This window comes from Aedes aegypti, chromosome 1 (assembly GCF_002204515.2).
Source record: "Aedes aegypti strain LVP_AGWG chromosome 1, AaegL5.0 Primary Assembly, whole genome shotgun sequence".
NCBI classification, from domain to species: domain Eukaryota; kingdom Metazoa; phylum Arthropoda; class Insecta; order Diptera; family Culicidae; genus Aedes; species Aedes aegypti.
Genome location: NC_035107.1, coordinates 103,548,397 through 103,563,567, shown reverse-complemented (window position 1 = coordinate 103,563,567; position 15,171 = coordinate 103,548,397). Strand labels below are relative to the sequence as shown.

The following is a 15,171-nucleotide window of genomic DNA, read 5'->3' as shown; positions in this document are numbered from 1 at the left end:
TGTTTTTGACCTAAACTTAAGCGTTTGGCACCAAAATTGGGACAGGGCTTTAGGACCCTATTGTTGCGGATAAGGATATAATCAAAGGGTTTGTTTACAAATTTCATAACGCTAAAAATGGCCATTTTCGACACCCACCCATCCCCTCGTAACGCTTTTTGTATGAATATTTTACAAATTTTGTATGAGCCATAACAGCACGAGGACACCCACCCACCCCCTTCAGCGTTATGCAATTTGTGAATGGGCCCAAAAGCAAAATTGTCATTTCCAAAGCCTTACTAATTATAATAAACGTAATTTTCGACCGTTCCTTGTTTGATTTGAGCATCACAAGCGTTACGTTTGCCAAAATGGCGACGCACTGATGAGCCTGGCGCATTTCACAGCCGAAGCGAGAAACGTCAAACACGAAAGTTTTCTTTTCGGTGCTGCAGCAACTGCTGCAGTAAACTCGGCTTTACTCTTTAATGTGTGAAAAATACCCATTATTTTCTTATATATGGAAACGTCAAAATAAAGGGTACTTCATTTTTTCAAATAATGGGTATTTTTTGCACATTTATATATTCCGCGTATTTACTCTTTAATGGGTGAAAAAAATCTTGCAGCTATAGTCATTTAAGATTCATGGAACAGCGTTTGATGTTCATTAGTTCGTTACTATTATATCAGAAATAAGAATTAAAAAGTGCGGATACGTAAAAGGTAGGTTTCATATTTTTCGTGGCTGTGTCCTCTATCTAAACAATTAATCAAATATTTTACAGAATGGATTTTCTGCCCAATACATCCCGTTGCATGTCCCGCTGCGCAAAACCACCAGGAACAGCTGCTCCATTCATTAGGCTTATTGATGAATAGATTATTCTACTGCATCAGAACAATAATTTTTAATATTATGTTGAATAAAATACGTTTGTTTATATTAAGAAGTTGTTATAGTTTATGTTTTATACACGAAAATAAACAATAAAATTTATTGAATTTTGATGTTCGGAAAAAGAGTAAATTTTACCCTGTTTCTCTAAAAATACTTTTTGGATAGTGGGTAAAATTCACTCGTTGATTTGACGTACAAGCCGTTTACTCTTTAATGAGTAAGGGCCCTTTACTCTTTTTATGAGTTAAACTAGTTTCTCTCAAAGAGGGTACTTTTTTACCCATTAAAGGGTACTTTGGTCTTACAGTGTGGTGCGTGGATTTTTTGCTGTCTGTCTGGCTGGCGGTTCAATGTCTGCGTGTGTCGTCGTCGGCAGCTTGCGAAGATTGTTCCCGTAAACTCGAAGTGTAGTTTAGTGATCGCGAAAATTCCGTCGTAAACCATACCCGGAACACGGTAAACCGAAAACTAAACGGTCCGGTGAGCAGTGGTTAGATTGTGTTCCGGCTTTGGGCAAGAAGAAGCAGATATCAGAGGGAATCCAGACGACAGGTTGGAGGAGGAGGCGTGCGTGTTCTTTTTCGGGTAGTTTATAATTAGTGTCTAGATTTTCGGGTTTTCCCCCGTGTTGGCCTGGCCAAGATGATCCCGCTCAGTAGTGCAAGGACAGCGATATTCAGCTATTTTATGGTGAGTACCGAGTGGGAGATGAGAAAGGTTTTGCTTATCGGTAAAAGGGAAATCATTTCTCCAAGTCCCAGGTCTCCTGTTGCCTCCCTTTCCTTACACGACCACACCTGATTGAAGCGGAGGAAGATTCTCCCGATGTTTTGTCACATCAGCTATAGCTGAGGTTCCGGAGTAGTTGAATAGGTTAATTTGGGAATTTGGATGAATCTTGTTCAACAGGAACCATTCCGAATAGCAAAGTGGAAATTGTTCGATTGAAATACCATCACTAGCTTCGAATGCTAGTTATCAAGATTAGGGCCACCCGAGTTGAGTTGAGTTGTCTATCCGGTATTGGTATAGGTAAACTAGCCGCTTAGTCGGTCATTCAGCCAATCTCGAGCGCACAACACAACATCGGTTCTGACGAATCAGCGCTTGACATTTTTCCTGTCGCACTTTCAGGGCTGGTAGCAGGTTTTTTTTAAGGCTTGGTTATTATTTAAAGGTGAAGATGAATAATTATGCGAGAATTCACTTAATTATTGATCCACAAATTTTTAAGAGCACAAATCTAGAGAACCAGGAATCGGTTCAAGCTGAAAATTTGATCGTCTGGTCACTCGGTGGTGGTGACTAATCGATCTAGTTTTCAGCTTGAATCGATGGCTGGTTCTCTAGATTTATGCTCCTGAAAATTTGAAGTATGGTTTATTGTCGCCTTAATGCAAATCTCTTAAAAGTCCCTATTTTCAATAGATCTTCCATTAAAGTCTCTATTTTAACCAGAATGATCTCTACAATCACTAACTCTGCTTTCACTGAATCTTGGTGCTAAATTTTAAAGGCTCCTGAAAAAAACCTTCAGAGACTATTTCTAAATTTGTGAGATGAAAAAAAAAAGCTTCAGGAATTGTTTCTAGTGATGTCTTCTAAGGTTTTTTTTTTCTCGAATTTCCTGAAATCCCTCTAGAGACTCCAATACTGCCCATAAACGCATGTCAGTCCCATGTTTGCTGGATTTCCTAATCACATGGGTCATGTATGCGTTTATGGGCAGTATATCAATTCTCCAAAAATCAATCCAGTAATTTTTAGCCGATGCTTATTGGAATTTTCTTCCAGAAAACCCTTTAGCACTTCGACGCTACTATCCCCAGTAATTTCCACAGAATTTACTTTGATCATTTTGCTAGAGTCTAGCCCGGCATCCTCCACATTTTTTCCACTTATTCATTTCTCCAGTAATTTCACTAGGAGATCTTCCAAAAATTCATACAGGAGCTCTTCCAAGAAAATTCACTAAGGTTTATTCCAGGCTTTTCGGAGAAATACACTTAGGGATGTTTCCGGGAATCACTACAAGAGTTCTCAAACCGAATTATTTGAATTCTTCCTGTCAGTTCCATTAGTGTTTCTTGAATTTCTCGCAGCAATTACTACAAAAGTTTTCCAGGGATTACTCGAGGAAATCTATAAAGAGCTTTTCCAGGAATTCCTCAATAAAATTGACCAGGGATTGGTCATGAAGTTCCTCCAGTACTTTCACTAGAAAGTTTTCCATCATTTCTTTAAAAGTTCATTTGAGGTTTCACGCCAGTATCGCAAAGTGTCCTAATTGAGTGCATTGTACAATTTCACGCTTTCGTCCAAAATTTCAAGAATTGTATGAAAATTTCGACATCAAATTTTGTCCATTCTGTTACTTGTACAGGGCTGGTAGCAGTTCACTAACCACTAAAAAGTCACTATTTACAACAGAAATTCACTCAAGTCACTATTTCCATGATCTTGATGATGGAATTTGAAGCTGGGCCAGATTATCAAACACAAACAGAAAGAAATAGAAATTTGTTGTTATAAAGCGAAGTACAGTAAGGACCCGATTTTGTCAGCCCCTCGATGAATTTTAGGCTGACAAAATGGGGAACCTGACAAAATCGGGTCATTTTATTTTGTTCCTGTTTTTTTAAATTTTAACGTGTTACATGGTTACATGGACTTTTAAGAGAGCAATGGACATGGACGTAGCCAGATTTTTTTTTATCAGGGGCTCTCCCTTCCCTTATATTGGTAATATCGATTTTCTTCACTTTTAATAAAAGGCATTGCCATTGCCTCCTCTGGCTACGCCCATGCGTGCATGACATCAAACATCATCATTAACTTTAATGTAAACGTGGTAAAACATGAAGATCACAATTTTTTGAAAAATTTTAAATAGGCTGACAAAATCGGGTCAAAAAGCTGACAAAATCGGGGGCAGACAAAATCGGGGGCTGACAAAATCGGGTCAGTACTGTATAGTAAGATTTGGAAATCAATGCGTCAAGAAAGATAGGGAATCCTGGAAGGACACAGATGAATTTTTCGTACACATTACCAAAGGAAAATTAAAAAAATTGTTTCGGAACCTTTATAGCAAAACTTAGGAAGCGGCTGTGGGCTAAATTTTCTGGCTGAAATATTTGAACAAATTTGGCGGAAACCAGGACCAATATCTGACAGACTTGCTGAATAAGTTACTAGTGAACTGTCTGCAGTAATCTATGAGTATAGAAGGAATCTTATCCTGCCTTCTGAAGAAACCTCATAAAAGCTCCTCCGGAAGATAATCCAGAGACGCTTAGTAATAACAACAAAAATGTTTGTCAGAATTTCAAAAACAAATACTAATTTTGATAGAAATTATTCCAGAAATTACATTTAAAAATTCAATGGAAATGAATCACTGGAAAATTAACTTTTGATACTGTTTTCTTCCACGACTTTTTTCAACAACTACTATTGTACACTAATAATTAATCAATCAGTGCGCATCGTACCTCCGTGCTGTGCGAGCACGAATTCTCTCTGCTCTTGGAAGTTTTCTTAAAAATTATCTAAAGCAATAAAACAGTACTTTTCAGTGCTAAAATTAAAAACGGTACTTTTCAGTGCTACTAAAACAGTACTTTTCAGTACTATTTTTTCTGCTATTGATCCCTTTAGATCCTTGTTTGGACCCGTGCCTTCGATTTTTCGTTGGACCCGTTGGCGAAAGCTAGCGGTGGTAATCCTTCTTGGACACCGTATTGGAAAAAAAAACCTCTTAGGAGACGTTCTTTCGTTTATTCACTAAACATGGTTGCAACTACAAACAAAAGGAAGGGTGAATCTCTGAATTCAGAACTTCTTTCCAAAAAAGTGGGATTTAAAACTGTCACTAAACGTGGCAAGAATGGAAGAAAGGATCGTTTCTCCGGAATGCAAACTGTCTTCCAAGGGTGAAATGGATAATGTTGATAATTGCATCGAAAGGAGCATGCTCTAGGCAAATTTTCCGAACATCAAATCGAAGCAGTCTCTAGCCCAGGCTTTTTGATTCAAGTGAAGAAGCAAAGAGTGCCGCCTATCGTGGTCAGTTGTTCCGAATATGGAGGATTTAGGCAGGAGATCTCGAACTCCATTAGGGGAATCAAGGTCTCCTTTCAAATAGCAAAGAAATGACGACAAAACTGAACGTTTGTTCAAAGTTGTCTTGAAAGGTCTCTCAAGTGACTATAAGTCACCTGAAGAGATCCAAAAAGGAATAAATGATTTACTTGGATTTTCCCCAGTCCAAGTAATCATTATGAAAAAGAGAACCCAATCTGGCATTGTTCGGAAAGGGCTTTCTCAAGAATATTAAAGCTTTAGAAAAGGCTATACTTATGTTCGATGTCCGTGTGACATGGGAACATTTCCAGAAACCTGGAGGAAATTACCAGAACCCCACTCAGTGCCGTCGGTGTCAAAAGTGGGGTCATGGTATAAAAAATTGCCGCATGGAAAATGCATGATTTGCGGAGGTTCTTCTCACGCTAAGGACGTCTGTCCAGTGAAGGAAGATACCGATAAATTCATATGCGCCAATTGCGGGGGCTATCCTGCCGTGAATCGCAAGTCAGTCCCATCTGCATTTTTGTCAAAATTGAGTTGAGTTCAGTTTTCAACATATCTTCCAATACTCTTTCAGCTGCCTTAATGAGATAATAAGATTTGTTCGGAAAAAGTAGGAAAAAACAGCAAGTCAAATTGTCCCATTATGAAAAGTAACCGCATATCAGTCCCACTACATATTTCCGCACCGTGTAACACAAAAAATGAACCGTTTTCTGATCATTTTTATATTTTTCTCGGAAAGATATCGTTGTGAAAAGAAAATTGTGAAAGTTTCATTGAGATTTGAACATGTTCCAATCCTCTGGAATTTTTTGAATATTTGTATGGAAAACGAGTTTGATAACTTCACACCCCATTTTCTCAATGCCTACTTTTTACAGATGGGACTGACTTGCGATTCACGGCAGTATCATAAGTCTAATTTTTGGGGTTGCCCTTCGCGTAGGCGTTTCGTCGAGGCTCGTGCCAGGCTGATGAACGGTAATGTCCGTTACGATAACGGTCGTTTCCGGAATTCCCCTGGTAGAGTATCGAACAATGCTCATTTTTCAGTTAAAGATCGCTTGATTAAGAATCATACCCACCAGGAAGATTATAATCATGCTCATTAGTGTGGGACAAAATTTCGATTCTTGCTCCAATCCACTTTTTGGATTGCAGTTAGGTCCCATACCAACTGTGCAAGATTTCAGCTCGATCGGAGAAACTATATTTTAGCGCCAGCCGTTCAAAGTTTGCATGGGATTAACTATGGGAAAACTTACTTTTGCAAAGAAAAATCGCCATAGGTCGCCCATTTACCTCTATAAAAATTCTGAACACATACCTCGATAGGTATTTTTACGATGAAGTATATTGCCGAAGACCGTGAAACAATCCGACACTTGTGAAACAAGTCCAAGTTGGTGTAAAATTTACTAATCAAACTGTTATTGGATTACGTTTTTCTAAAGGATCCAATAAATAATAATTTAAATATTTTAAATTGGAGTGCTCGTTCTCTGAATGGTAAAGAGGACGAGCTGTTTAATTTTCTTACAGCTAATAACGTACATATTGCAGTTATAACTGAACCATATTTAAAACCTGGATCCAAACTCAAGAGAGATCCTAACTTATTTGTTTATCGTAATGATCGACTTGAAGAAGCATGTGGGGGAGTTGCAATCACCATTCGTAGGCTTATAAAACATCAAGTGTTTTCGTCATTTGAAACTAAAGTTTTGGAAATTTTAGGTGTTTCTGTTGAAACACAGCTTGGTAAATATACTTTTATAGCTGCCTATTTGCCTTTTCAATGCTCTGGGCAGCAAGTTAAATTGCTCCAAACTTGCGAAAATTGAGTCATTTTTTTTGTCATTGGTGACTGTAAAGCCAAACATCGGCCATGGAATAATTCCCGAAGTAATTCCTTAAAGATACATCTCAATTAAATACCCTACCCTGATAGCTCTACATGTTTTTCCTCTTCTAGAAACCTATCTACGATAGATTTGGTCTTAACCGACTTTAGTCACCTTTGTAGCCAACTGATTTCTCATGCTGCTTTTGATTCTGATCATTTCCCTGTTACATTTCAAATATCCCATGAAGCGACTCTCAATCCTATCAGCTCCACTTTTAATTATTTTCGAGCCGACAGGAATATATATGAAACATATATTGACTCTAATCTTGATGTTAACATTTCTTTACAAACAAAACTTGATATTGACAATGCTCTTGAAACTTCAACAAATTCCATTGTTGAAGCCAGGATAGCAATGCTTAAAAAATGTGAAGTAAAATTTGAATCCGTGATTATAGACGATGATCTTAATCTCTTGATCCGTCTTAAAAACGTGAGGAGAAGGCAATTTCAACGCACTCGCGATCCTGCTATGAGAATTATATGGCAGGATTTGCAGAATGAAATCAAGAAACGTTTTGCACAATTAAGAAACAAAAATTTTGGAAATAAGGTTTCTCAATTGGACCCTGGCTCTAAGCCCTTTTGGAAATTATCTAAAATTTTGAAAAAAAAACTCAGAAGCCAATACCGGCATTGAAAGAGGAAATCAAATTATTACTAACTAATTTCAAAAAAGCTCAAAAACTTGCTATGCAGTTTGAAAGCGCGTACAATTTTAATTTAGGACTTACTAGTCCAATTGAAAATCAAGTTACTCAAGACTTCGAAAATATTCTCAATCAAGAGAACGTTTTCGAAAATGCCTGGGAGACAGATTTGGAAAAAGTAAGAACTATTATTAAAAAATTCAAAAATATGAAAGCTCCTGGCGATGATGGAATTTTCTACATCCTCATCAATAAACTTCTAGAAAGTAGCTTTTTGTTTATATATTCAACAAATGTTTTCAATTAGCATATTTTCCTGACAAGTGGAAAAATGCTAAGGTTGTTCCAATTTTAAAACCAGACAAAAATCCTGCAGAAGCTTCTAGCTGTCGTCCAATCAGTTTGCTTTCCTCCATCAGTAAACTTTTTGAAAAGGTTATTTTGAACAGAATGATGGCCCACATCAACGAAAATTTAATTTTTGCCAATCAACAGTTCGGATTCCGCCATGGACATTCGACTACTCATCAACAAATGCGATCCGTTCTTACAAATCTGAAGGCTATTATAGTTGTCTTGCTCTTCTAGGCATAGTAAAAGCATTCGACAGTGTTTGGTATGAAGGTTTGATCGTAAAATTAAAAAACTTCAATTTTCCAACATACATTGTTAGAATAATTCAAAGTTATCTGTCAAATCGTACACTTCAGATTAATTATCAGAACTCACGATCTGTAAGAGCTGGCGTTCCTTAAGGCATCATTTTGGGACCAATATTATACAATATTTTTACATCTGACTTACCTGAGTTACCTCAGGGATATCAAAAATCCTTGTTTGCGGATGGCACATGCCTCTCCGCCAAAGGCCGAAGCTTGCGTGTCATCTGTAGTAGATTGCAAAAAAGTTTGGATATTTTTTCTTCATACTTGCAAAAATAGAAGATTTCTCCTAATGCTTCCAAAACTTAACTAATAATATTTCCACATAAACCAAAAGCTCTTTATTTGAAACCTTCAGGTAGACATGTTGTCACGTAGAGAGGGATTCTAATCTATGACTCATGATTGATAAGCATTAAATTTTTAAAACATCACATTGAGGTCCTTAAATCCAAATGTAACAAATATGTAAAATTTCTGTATCACTTATTAACAGAAAATCGACTCTTTGCCTTAAGAACACGCTTCTGATTTTCAAATAAATTTTCAGGCCGGCCATGTTGTGTGGTGTGCCAATATGGGTTAGATGTTGTAATACCAAGAAAAAAGCTCTACATCGGATTCTAAATACAATTTTGAAGATGATTCTGAAGCTCATTCCCTGGTATAGTACCAATGAATTACTTATAGTATATCCAATTTTAAACCATTGCAGCAAACGTCGAATAAAATTATCAACAAATTTGACAAAAATCGTTGCAATCATCTATTGACGACAAGTGCTTTATATATTCAGGTTAAGGCTAAGTAGCCCGTCATTCGTTTTGGCAACAATGATGACTTTTCAGCTTGCATTTCAAAGTGTTAAAAATTAGTCTTGATAGTTTATATTGACTTGAAAAAGTATCACTGTACGCGCTAACTTGCATAAAGTATGCTGATACTTTTTCAGCTGTGTCAGTGCAGAACCAACTGATTTTCTTTGAATCGAAATCGTGAGATGAGTTAGCAACAATCATTAACAACGCGTACAAATTTCAATGACGGCCTACTTCGCCTTAAGGTAATGATTGAAATGTTACTAATAAAGGATTTATGTAAGACACGCAGTCGCTACCAACCCTGCACTATCTGGGCCGCGCCGCGACACGACTTTGGCGATGCGTAGCGAAAGATAAAAACCAGCTCCACTCCACCACCGGAAGCGTTGTCTGTCACCGTACGAAGATGGGTACAGGAATGCTACGTGCTCTTTGTTATCTTTGGTCGTCCACATTAATTGTTTGACTCTGTTAGATTGATGATATATCGTTTCCAGAGTAAGTGCCATTTAGCTTGAAGATCTTCCGATTGGACGCGGCGACACAGATCAAAACTGCATTATGTCGTCATTAAGTCGATCGGTGGGCGTTTGGCAAGTGTTACGCGTTCTAGTTTGAATATTCAACGGTACCTAACTTCCTGATTTCTGAACAGCGAGCTTATCACAAGAGTGGATTATTGTTCTTGGTACAATACGCTAATCAACGTGACGTCGTCGAGCGTGACTCGATAAGTGGAAGTTGCTTGCAACTACCAACCACCTACAAATCGCACCTCACTGGCTCACATAACAATAATGACCATATGTGGATTCATAACATAACGTTACATATCTGCGATAATGGTGGTTTGAATAGTTTCTCTTCATCTGTGATTCCCATGCATTGGCGCTTGTTACCAACACTACCCACTTTCACCGAGAAAGGTCATCCAGTTTTGAGCAGCGAAGCATTCGCAGTGATGAGCAGGATCACATAATATTGTATAGGGTAAATGTACCAATACTGGTGATACTAAGCACGATTTAACTTCATTAAACCGATACCAATGGTTATGAATGTACCAGTAGATAGGACTTTCGAATAAAACGTATATTTAAAAAAAAATGTGTGTTTTTTTTGTTAAAAAACAAAGCTAGTTTAGTTGAATTGTCAAATATCAGCTTTTTATCACATCAAAAAGTCATATAAACAATAAAATTTTCGCTGTTTTTATGATGAATCATAGATGACTGATCGACCATTCATTGGCTAATGATTAAATGCACAAAAGTATGCACTTTTTGCACGTTTTGAACTGTGCAGCAAATTATAACCTATTTTGGTTATGATGAATATTACTCATGATTAACGATAAATCGTACATAAAAAACTTATGTACTTGTTTACAGTAAATTAATCAACATTTTTAATCGCTGATTGTGATTAAATTTATGATCAGTACAGCACGTATCAACCGTTTGTTTAACCCAACCCGTATAGGACTGAGTGAAAGCAAAAATACTGAAACCTTCACCGCTCAGAGAATTCTTATCGGATTCAAATGATTTTTTGACAGTTCACTGGCCCACATGTCTAGTTTCTAAAAGTGACCAGAGGAACTCGGAAATATTCATGTGACCGGAGTTATTCTGGTGGGTTACTGGGTCAAGTCGGGTAAAAAGGGCTAATTTTTGGTACATGCCAAGTTACCTTTATTTATTTGCAATGACAATCATTTTAATTTGCGTAAATCATTTAGATCTGATATTCAACATTATAAATTAAGAGTTTTTCCCCTTTAAAATATATCGGATGTGACCAATCGGATGTAATGCCCGGAAGAACCGGCTATGGATTTATTGGATACTAAATCGTTTCAATTCTCGAAAAGTATAAATCAAACATAATTGTAACTTAAAATGCGTTCCCATAAGCTTGGCACAGATGTTCAGATATAAATTGGCCATTTTGTTGTAAGTTTGAGGCGTCCCGGGATCCGAAAATGGTCATTTGTAGGATTTATCAAATGCAAAACTCATAGTTATCCAATTCAATCGCTTCTCAAAAGGTTTACACTGATGCAGAGGCGACTCGTAACCTCACTTTTTACCTGTTCTACGAATCTAAAAATGGATAATTCGGCAAATTTAGTTTATAAAACACAAAGTGAATTTTTGTAATCTTCCTTTCTAACAAAGCTCTATTTGTTAGATGCAAATTTGTTGCTGATAATCCAGAATTTGTAATCGTGGAACAGGTAGATTTGAGGTTAGGGAATCGCCACTGATGCAATTTTCTTAAAATTCCGTCATGTAGTGGCCACATTATAACAGATTCCGGAAATTTTCTGTGACTTGAAATTTGCTTACCTCCAGGGGCACAAACGCAGAGTACCCTTCTCACCCGACCTGATCCAGTGATCCACCGGAATAACTCCGAGCACCGCAATATTTCCGCGTTCCTCTAGAAACTAGATATGTGTGCCAGTATACTGACAAAACATCATTAAAATCCATTAAGAATTCGCTGAGCAGTGAGGGTTTTAGAATTTTTGGTTTCACTCAGGCCCATACGGGTTAAATCCGGGATATTTTGGTTGCTCTGGTGCACTTGCGTCAATATCAGAATGAACATACGCGGAAGTCTTCCACGGAGCCGCTGACCTCCACCTTCGTTGCATCTTCTTCTTCCGACATTCGCACTAAATGACCATCTTACTCAAGTATGCCGTATTTTATTCATATAATAGTCATCGCTTCTGTCCTTAAATCAATGTGTTTAGAGAGCCAATGATCAGCGGTGTGTTCAGGGCAAATCGACAATTATGTTTCATTCGTTGCTCTCATTGCATTATTATTGAAAACTGATTCACTTTCGCAGCAAGAACACGTGTTTTTGATACACGAGAAACATCATTTCCACAGGTGACAAGTGTTCCTAGGCCCTTCAACCACATCCCCGTGAAACCGATATTCCCACCTCGTATGCAATTGTTACACTTGATTGGAATTTATCAGCTTAATCAGCTTTCCAAGTTCATGTAAAGATATTACCTGCCACAGCTAGATTTTCGTCACTGAGTCGAACACGACCTACGAATCCATGAACAGATGACGAAAAATTCTATATAAACAAAGTACATGGTAGCATGTATGGGATCACTAGGGATGTTGAAATTTAGGTACTTACAAATTGAGGACTTGTTTGAAGTTGTTGAAGATAAACAAAGGCCTCTACCGATATTTGAGAATGGATCCACTACCCGGACTAAACCCCGAAGGACTGCGAAGCGATCATTGGCGAGGCTCGTTTGAAAGAGACAAATCCCGTTCTGCCGCGTTTCAAAGGACTTCCGAAAATTCACAGACCAGGAAAAGAAAGGCGAGAAATCATTTCGACAGACGGATCTCCCACCCATAATCTGGCGAAATGGTTAGTAAAGGATTTCCGGAGTATGCCGAATCCCTTCCGCACTAAGTCAGTAAAATTACACTGAAGTTCTCTCAGAAACTATTACGGTCAGGAATCATCCAGGATGAAGAATTGACTCTGTTAGATTGATGATATATCGTTTCCAGAGTAAGTGCCATTTAGCTTGAAGATCTTCCGATTGGACGCGGCGACACAGATCAAAACTGCATTATGTCGTCATTAAGTCGATCGGTGGGCGTTTGGCAAGTGTTACGCGTTCTAGTTTGAATATTCAACGGTACCTAACTTCCTGATTTCTGAACAGCGAGCTTATCACAAGAGTGGATTATTGTTCTTGGTACAATACGCTAATCAACGTGACGTCGTCGAGCGTGACTCGATAAGTGGAAGTTGCTTGCAACTACCAACCACCTACAAATCGCACCTCACTGGCTCACATAACAATAATGACCATATGTGGATTCATAACATAACGTTACATATCTGCGATAATGGTATAGCTTATAATACGATCATATCTGCCATTGATATTTGTTCCACGAAAATATGAATGTGAACGACTGTGTTTATTGTTTGAATAGTTTCTCTTCATCTGTGATTCCCATGCATTGGCGCTTGTTACCAACACTACCCACTTTCACCGAGAAAGGTCATCCAGTTTTGAGCAGCGAAGCATTCGCAGTGATGAGCAGGATCACATAATATTGTATAGGGTAAATGTACCAATACTGGTGATACTAAGCACGATTTAACTTCATTAAACCGATACCAATGGTTATGAATGTACCAGTAGATAGGACTTTCGAATAAAACGTATATTTAAAAAAAAATGTGTGTTTTTTTTGTTAAAAAACAAAGCTAGTTTAGTTGAATTGTCAAATATCAGCTTTTTATCACATCAAAAAGTCATATAAACAATAAAATTTTCGCTGTTTTTATGATGAATCATAGATGACTGATCGACCATTCATTGGCTAATGATTAAATGCACAAAAGTATGCACTTTTTGCACGTTTTGAACTGTGCAGCAAATTATAACCTATTTTGGTTATGATGAATATTACTCATGATTAACGATAAATCGTACATAAAAAACTTATGTACTTGTTTACAGTAAATTAATCAACATTTTTAATCGCTGATTGTGATTAAATTTATGATCAGTACAGCACGTATCAACCGTTTGTTTAACCCAACCCATATAGGACTGAGTGAAAGCAAAAATACTGAAACCTTCACCGCTCAGAGAATTCTTATCGGATTCAAATGATTTTTTGACAGTTCACTGGCCCACATGTCTAGTTTCTAAAAGTGACCAGAGGAACTCGGAAATATTCATGTGACCGGAGTTATTCTGGTGGGTTACTGGGTCAAGTCGGGTAAAAAGGGCTAATTTTTGGTACATGCCAAGTTACCTTTATTTATTTGCAATGACAATCATTTTAATTTGCGTAAATCATTTAGATCTGATATTCAACATTATAAATTAAGAGTTTTTCCCCTTTAAAATATATCGGATGTGACCAATCGGATGTAATGCCCGGAAGAACCGGCTATGGATTTATTGGATACTAAATCGTTTCAATTCTCGAAAAGTATAAATCAAACATAATTGTAACTTAAAATGCGTTCCCATAAGCTTGGCACAGATGTTCAGATATAAATTGGCCATTTTGTTGTAAGTTTGAGGCGTCCCGGGATCCGAAAATGGTCATTTGTAGGATTTATCAAATGCAAAACTCATAGTTATCCAATTCAATCGCTTCTCAAAAGGTTTACACTGATGCAGAGGCGACTCGTAACCTCACTTTTTACCTGTTCTACGAATCTAAAAATGGATAATTCGGCAAATTTAGTTTATAAAACACAAAGTGAATTTTTGTAATCTTCCTTTCTAACAAAGCTCTATTTGTTAGATGCAAATTTGTTGCTGATAATCCAGAATTTGTAATCGTGGAACAGGTAGATTTGAGGTTAGGGAATCGCCACTGATGCAATTTTCTTAAAATTCCGTCATGTAGTGGCCACATTATAACAGATTCCGGAAATTTTCTGTGACTTGAAATTTGCTTACCTCCAGGGGCACAAACGCAGAGTACCCTTCTCACCCGACCTGATCCAGTGATCCACCGGAATAACTCCGAGCACCGCAATATTTCCGCGTTCCTCTAGAAACTAGATATGTGTGCCAGTATACTGACAAAACATCATTAAAATCCATTAAGAATTCGCTGAGCAGTGAGGGTTTTAGAATTTTTGGTTTCACTCAGGCCCATACGGGTTAAATCCGGGATATTTTGGTTGCTCTGGTGCACTTGCGTCAATATCAGAATGAACATACGCGGAAGTCTTCCACGGAGCCGCTGACCTCCACCTTCGTTGCATCTTCTTCTTCCGACATTCGCACTAAATGACCATCTTACTCAAGTATGCCGTATTTTATTCATATAATAGTCATCGCTTCTGTCCTTAAATCAATGTGTTTAGAGAGCCAATGATCAGCGGTGTGTTCAGGGCAAATCGACAATTATGTTTCATTCGTTGCTCTCATTGCATTATTATTGAAAACTGATTCACTTTCGCAGCAAGAACACGTGTTTTTGATACACGAGAAACATCATTTCCACAGGTGACAAGTGTTCCTAGGCCCTTCAACCACATCCCCGTGAAACCGATATTCCCACCTCGTATGCAATTGTTACACTTGATTGGAATTTATCAGCTTAATCAGCTTTCCAAG

General features: G+C 37.7%; 1 protein-coding gene and 1 long non-coding RNA gene across 3 annotated transcripts in view; both read left to right on the top strand.

Moving 5' to 3' along the window:
* Nucleotides 1-567: 567 nt before the first annotated feature.
* On the top strand, nt 568-987 carry LOC110676400. Its single transcript, XR_002500345.1, has 2 exons — nt 568-708; nt 771-987. It is a non-coding gene; the product is annotated as an uncharacterized LOC110676400 (long non-coding RNA).
* Nucleotides 988-1,194: 207 nt separating this feature from the next.
* Nucleotides 1,195-15,171, top strand: part of LOC5578806 (endoplasmic reticulum resident protein 44) — a 34,318-nt gene continuing 20,341 nt past the window's right edge. The window contains exon 1 of one of the 2 annotated variants that reach the window (XM_021844152.1): nt 1,195-1,573. In XM_021844152.1, coding sequence (XP_021699844.1) covers nt 1,526-1,573 — 48 coding nt within the window. In that variant the 5' untranslated portion in view covers nt 1,195-1,525. The remainder of the gene's footprint in view (nt 1,574-15,171) is intronic. The other variant, XM_021844157.1, reaches the window with a different exon arrangement.